Source organism: Elephantulus edwardii, unplaced genomic scaffold, assembly GCF_000299155.1.
Source record: "Elephantulus edwardii isolate Elephantulus edwardi_28Jun2011 unplaced genomic scaffold, EleEdw1.0 scaffold00075, whole genome shotgun sequence".
In the NCBI taxonomy this organism is placed as follows: Eukaryota; Metazoa; Chordata; class Mammalia; order Macroscelidea; family Macroscelididae; genus Elephantulus; species Elephantulus edwardii.
In genome coordinates, this window is record NW_006399825.1 from 703,959 (window position 1) to 711,266 (window position 7,308).

Genomic DNA, 7,308 nt, shown 5'->3' on the forward strand with positions numbered 1-7,308 from the left:
TCTAGAATTCAAATTTCACATATGTCTTTAGAAATACATTATGCACAGAAGTAGAGAACAGCTTATACATGTTAATAAATGGACAGGTTGCATTTGATAATGTATCAATATATTGAGTTAACATATAATAAGGCATGTTAACATTAATTTTATTACTTTACATTCATGGTCACACATACAACACTTGCAAAGAAACAGTTGTTGTTAGAAAGTCAAGTTGATTCCAACTGAAAGCAACTCTATGTACAATCAAATAACAAATGAAACATTGCTCAGGCCAGTGTCATCCTCTCAGCTGCTGCTACACTTGATTCCGCCGTTGCATCCACTATGTCAATCCATCTTATTAAGAGTGTTCCTCAAAAAAAAAATAATAAAAAAAAGAGTGTTCCTCCTTTTCACTGCCCTTCTGTATTACCAAGTATGATACCGTACTAGAAAAGCTGTACTCCAACATTCTAATCTTTCAAGTTAATTTATGGAGTTCTGGTGGCCTAATGGCAAGAAACTATGCTGCAATCCTGAAGGCACATGTTCTGAGGCTACCAGCTGCTCTGGGGAAGAAAGATGGGCAGTTTCCTCCAGTGTGATTAACTGCCTCTGAAAACCTGCTGAAGGGTCAGCTATGGCTCAGTTCTGACTCTATAGTACACAACAACAACAACAAACAACTGGTGGCCTAGTAAATAAGAAGTTGTACTGTCAGCTCAAAGGAAAGGGGTTGAAATTCACAAGCTACTCCATTGACGAAAGAGGACAATATCTTCCTATGGTATTTAAAAATCTCTGATAACTCACTGGAGAGTTAGCTATGAATCAGTTCTGACTTGATAGCACACAACAACAGAAAGTCACTTGACACTACACATTTTTTTCAGCAGCAATTATTGTATTTCAGAAGAAAGGAACTTAAAATTCAATCTTCTCTTACATATTCTGATTCATCATTAAAGACGCATTTTAAAAGAAAAGGTGTAAAAAGAACAAGGGCCACACATGGTGAAGGCTATATCTGACCTTTGTCACCTTTGCAGAGGGGAACTCCATCCAAAGCCTCAATAACACAAAACCAATTCCAATGAGGCCAGACATGCCCCACACACTCTTGTACTTCTTTATACTCATCTTAACATCAATCTTACTGTTTTGCTGGCTTCAAAATCCTATGAGATACCTCACAGATCATCCAGAACCATATTGGGAAAGTAAAAAGCCAGATCAATAATAAAATACAGTCAAAACAGTTCCTGAAAAGTATACGCAGGTACCTCAATCTTTAGCTTTGCTGCTCTAAGTGTTCCCAAGTTCTCAGTCCTGCCAATATTGGCTCCCCACCTATTGTCCAACAAAGTTCTCAGTCTCGCCAATGTTGGCTTTCCTCCCGATTGTTCAACAAATTTCCCAGTCTTGCCAAAATTGGCTTCCCATTCTCCTTCAAGATCTCATCTCATATCACCATCTCACATCAGGTCTGTAGTTCGGTCACAGTGCTGCTGCTGTCTCAAAGGATGTTCTACATTTTCCTACTTCTTTTTCACCAATGTAGGGAAAGTCTCTTTCTTCTTCACTCCCAGGGGGAGGATTCCATCTCTGAGTTTAAAGTTGTTCAATTTCTTGATGAGACCAGCCAATCCTCTTGTAGGTTCTTGAGACTGGCCAATCCCCTCGTGGAATGGTAGGCAGCTAATCCCTTTGTGGATAGGTCAACACGCCTTATTTACATAGTCCCACCCATTCACATGATCAGTCATCCACATTCAAATAATGCTAAAAAAGTCATATTGAAAGATAAACCCCATACTAGGATACAGCTTAATTTTCTTTTAACATTCTCTTACCCTTGACATTTATCTCCACTTAGAAATTCCACTACATATAACTACTAGACAATAAGAAAAAAAATTCTACTAGCAATACAGCTAATATAGTAATGGCCATAGGCAAAATTAAGGAATATAAGTAGTATAAAGTATGTATAGGTGAATTAAAAGATATGTCATTAACTTTATAGTCTGTATCTTTTATAATTTGCTTAACTACATTTCCTCTCAGGTTCATTGTCTAATATATATTTAAGATTAAAGATAAAACAGATAGTTCTTTAAAGGAAAAATTACACATTTAAAACTAAATTGGTTACGATTTGTTTGCTGTCTTCTCGGAAAGCAGAAAACATAGCTTCAAGTCATCCTTTCTCTAGAGTTGTGTTTCCTTGCCTGGCCAGTAGCTGGGTTGTAGCAGATGGTCATTTGCAGTACAATTTTCCTTCCTGATTCTTGAAGAGATGACTGTTCTTTCTCTCTTGGTTATAAAGTTCCTATGTTTTGATATATATTTCTTCTTTAAAATAAAAAGTACTGCAATACTTAAGAAAATAGACACTGTGCCCAGTATTACAGTTAGTCCCAGATATATATGCCTAGAAGGAGAGAAGATCTCAGTCATACTTACTGCATCTACTCAATCTGACATTAAAATAAAAAAGCAAGAAAATAACACTTATGATTTCTTTAAGAATAAAGATTCATTGGCTATATAAGGCCTTTTCATGAGAGTAGACAGACTTTTGAAAGCAATTTGCAAATAGAGTGCAATTTCTTAGTAGTTCTGTCATTTTCAGTTACTACTAATTACTTAATCATTTCCATCCTCTGGGAAATTGTTTCTTTAAACTAAGTGACCATACCCTATTTGCTTAGAACAGTCTCAGTTTATGCTACTGTTCCTTCCATGTAATTTTTAATAATACGCCTTTCATTCTCCAAAGTGTTTGGGCTTCAGTGATAAATTATGTGGTTATCCTCCCTCAGACTTTGCTCAAACTCATTTTGAAGGAAAAATTTCATGAAGCAATGCTGGAGACCGGTGCTTTCAGAAGGGTAGAATGACTTAATGAACTAGAGGTTTAAATCAGTCCTTTCCACAGGAATTCTGTACTTTTACATGGTGTCAAGAGCCCTAAAGCATTGACGTACAGGTTGAATGATTCATTCTATCTTCTTGTAAATACACTTCAGTCTCAGATTGAGTTATATTGTCTCTACCTTGAAATGAATGCAGTCTTAGAAAATGTGAGTAAATCTCAAATTATACTCACAGATCAGGTCCCTTTCAAAGACTAAAAGAAATTTCTCACATAACATCAAAGCCTGTTAAATCACTAAAATGTATTTGAGATTCTCTGCTCAATTCACATCTAACATACATGGATCAGGACCAAGTTTACTCCTCTAGAAAATGTTCAGCTTGTAAGTAGAAAACAAACAAAACAACCCAACACCACCAAAAAAAAAAAAACCCAAAACCAAAAAAACCCACAAAACCAACAACTTTGCTTTTAAGCCATTGAAGCAGTGCTTTCATCAATAAGGGAACTAAATGTTTGATGAATTGAACTGAATTATACTATAGTGAAAATCCATGCCCTTAACACCCATAGCCACTCACCCACACAGAGGAAACCTTTTACTTTTATGAATTTCAAGTACTGGAATAATTGAACATCACTTTGGCAATAAAATCCAGACAGATTTAGAGCCAAATCCAACTCTTGCCCAGGGGGATTATATCTGACGTAAATGGTGCAGTTTGGCTCAGTTTGAAAAAGAATAGAATTAAACCAAGGCTGTGACCTAAATTTAAATGTGTCTGAGTTTCAGGGAAACTTACTCATTTTGTTAATATGAACTCTCAGGATTCTACTCTCTTCTGGAATTTCATATCTCTCTCACTATTAAAAAAATTACTCATTAAAAATAGGAATTAGGGTTATTTCATAGAAAAAGTCTTTTTTAAAAAAAATTGGATTATCCATTTGGTTGGAAAAGATATCTATGAAACTATATGAGGACTTATCAGAGTTAGTTGCATTTTTCCAACCTGTGATATTGTAACAGTGAGGTATAGGAACCTGTTTGATACAATACCTGAAAGCATTTGAATCATATAACCTACAGGAGCCTCTACTTCCACATCTTTTAAATCCCCATTTGAGGCATGAGGTGTCAATCAATACTCCAAAATACACTGGAGCTGGAATTCCTGCTGTGAGAAAAACAAATAATCCCTGTTATAAACATACAGCCATGGGAAAATGAAACAGCAACTACATGCTTAAACCCCCAAAATCTCATCTATGTTTTTCTCCTTAATTCCAGTTTCATGCAATAACTGTCACTTGGTTACATGGGAGCAAGTGTCATTCAGATATTTTCACCTCAGTAGGAATGCACCCTATTTTTAATTGAGATATGTCATTTTATGAATAGTCAACCATCTGCTAAAGATATGTTTGGAAGTCATCTATGCATCCTCTCACCCGTCTCCATGAGCACCACCATGCTTAATTTGCTCTTGGATAATTCCAATTTTATCTCCCAGGTATAAAGTAAAGATCCTCTTTACATTTGATTACAACCTTAAAGGTGGCCATTCAAACCTATTCACTTCCTTCTTTTGTCCTCTCTAATCTATTAATCATAGAGATGCCAGATAATTTGGTTATATGGATAATTTCCTAAAACATTTGTTCTACTCTAAGTGATACTAATGGACTATTGGTTGTTGCCTTCACTGTCAGTCTTAACTCCAGTGACACTTGTATACCTCGGCCTCTAATTTTCAGTGCTTAAACTGTTTTCCTTCCTATCTGCATGCTATTTACACTATAATTTTCCCTTTTTAAAAAACAAAAAATCCTCAATTTCTTTTCCAATCAATTGTTTTTATGTTTAATTAGGGACAAATGTTGTACTTTACATTGTGCCACCACAGTTACTATCTATCTCTACTCCTATTGTTTCACCACCTTTGATTTAGACTATTTTCCTCTGCAAGTTGTTATCTGTGCCTTAAAGTCTGATGATACAATTTTCTCAATTTCAAACTCTTTTTTCGCCCTCCGCTCATTAATACTCATTTTAAATTAAACATAATTTCAGTTCAAATGGTACTTTTTTCAGGAACAGTTATTTCTAACATCCTAAATTACATTCATTTCATTTGTCCTATATTCTGGAGCATTTGTACTTCAAAATATTTTGTGTTCCCATAATGGCTAGTTAGTTTATGGTCTGCTCTCCAAAGGATATGAAAGATGTCTTCCTAAAACCTAGTATGTTAAAAAAACAAAACAAAACAAAAAAACCCAAAACCAACCCAAGAAAAAAAGTTATTGGTAATTTAATCCCTCTTTTAAAAAAATCCAAAAAAACCCTAAAAACAAAACCTACAGCTTTTAGAGACCTTTCATTGGTTTTCCAAAACTATAAAGCCTTATGAATGAAAATGGTTCTTTATGGTATATTCAAATTGCTGATCTTTCGGTTAGCAGCATAAGTCATCCACTACTTCAGCATAACTCCTTTAGTTTTTTTCAGGGAACAGAAAACTCTCCTTACACTCTAATTTCAGCACAACCATACTAAATGATTTCTTAGTTTAAGTTTGTATATGACAGGCATCTGTACATACTCTTCTTGGCCTACCCAACTGGGGAGAGTTAGAGAAAGCCTGATTTTTAACAAGACCAAATTAGTCACATTCTACAACTTTTTTCAGTCTTTAACAAACTCTATTGCATCCTATAGTTTATTCACAATTCAAGTTTATATTTTGCATTATAAAAGCAACGGCCTGTTGATATTTATTATAAGTCTGTACTAGATTTCCCCCCTTTTGTTGTTGTCAATTGGTAGCAAATAGTTTAAAACCAGATTTTGTATAGAAATCCAGATTTTTGGAGGGTCTGAAAAGCTTCGCTATCTGGCAGTCCATGGTAAGAGTTGGCGAGAGCTGAATAACAGCGGCTTGCATCACTCCCTTCCCACCACATAAACAAGGACTTCACTCTAGCTCCATAATGTTTGAAATGCCCACTTCTCTCATTTATAGCATTTATAGCAGCTGCCTGGACTTTTTATGACATTCAAGTTTTTAATCTTTTAGATATATATGTTGTTATGTGCCGTCGAGTCGTTTGCAACTCATAGCGACCCTATGTACAACAGCCCTAAACCCTGCCCTATCCTGGGCCAATCGCATGGCCTCTGACACACCCATCCCGATTACCCCAGTCACTGAATCAATCCACCTCATAGAGGGTCTTCCCCTCCTGGGCTGTCCCTCCACCTTACCAAGCATGACGTCCCTCTCCAAGGACCTGTCTCTCCTTACAAAATGTCATAAGTATGTCAGGCGAAGCCCCAGAATCCTTGCCTCCAAGGAGTAGCCTGGTTTTACCCTCTCCAGGAAGAATCTATTTGTTTTCTTGGCAGTTCAGGGTACATTCAATACTTTTCTCCAGCACCAGAGCTAAAGGCATCAATTATCCATCTATCTTCTCTAGTCATTGTCCAGCTCTTTGATGCATAACAAGTGATTGCAAAGACCATGGCCTGTATCAGGCTCACTTTAGTTTCCAGAGAGACACGGTTGCTCTTGAGTACTTTAGAGAGGTCCTTAACAGCAGACTTTCCCATCGCGATACATCTTTTGATTTCCTGGTTGCTGGTGCCAAGAGTGTTGACCGTGGAGCCAAGCAAACTGAAGCTGTGAAAAATAATCTCTTCACCATCCGTCCTGATGCTACCAATTGGTCCAGTGGTGAGAATCTTTGTCTTCTTGACATTGAGCCTTAGTCCATACTGAAGGCTTCAATCCTTGACCCTCTGCAGCAAGTGCATGAGGTCCTCCTCAGTTTTGGCAAGCAGGGTTGTGTCATCTGCATAATGCAGATTGTTAATAGATCTTCCACCAATTCTGATGCCACACTTCTCCTCACAGAGCCCAGCCTCTCGGGTAATCAGCTCTGAATACAGGTTGAAAAGGTATGGAGACAGGACATATCCCTGGTGCACACCCTTCCCAATTTTGAACCATGCGGTGTTACCTTGCTCTGTTCTAACGACTGCCTCTTGGTCCAAGTATAGGTTTCGCATTAGCACTATTAAATGTTCTGGGATTCCCATTCTTCTCAGAGTCAGCCACAGTTTGTTATGATCCGCAGGGTCAAACGCCTTTGCATAATCAATGAAACACAGATAGACATTCTTCTGGTATTTTCTGCTTTCAGCCAAGATCCATCTAACATCAGCTACAAAATCTCTAGTACCACGACCCCTTCTAAACCCAGCCTGGACTTCTGACAATTCTCTGCTGATGTGCTGTTCCAGTCATTTTTGGATAATCTTCAGTAGAATCTTGTTTGTGTGTGAAATCAATGATATTGTTCTGTAGTTTCCACACTCTGTTGGGTCACCCTTCTTTGGAATGGGAACAAATATAGATCTCTTCCAGTAAATTGGCCAA

At 37.2% G+C, this 7,308-nt stretch overlaps 1 protein-coding gene across 2 annotated transcripts in view; it reads right to left on the minus strand.

The window, feature by feature from the left end:
• Positions 1 to 2,196: 2,196 nt before the first annotated feature.
• The window catches only part of SLCO1C1 (solute carrier organic anion transporter family, member 1C1), a 116,669-nt gene continuing 111,557 nt past the window's right edge, over positions 2,197 to 7,308 (minus strand). For both annotated transcript variants that reach the window (XM_006889063.1, XM_006889064.1), the window contains 2 exons: positions 3,927 to 4,044; positions 2,197 to 2,419 (listed from right to left, as the gene is read on the minus strand). In XM_006889063.1, coding sequence (XP_006889125.1) covers positions 2,197 to 2,419; positions 3,927 to 4,044 — 341 coding nt within the window. The remainder of the gene's footprint in view (positions 2,420 to 3,926; positions 4,045 to 7,308) is intronic.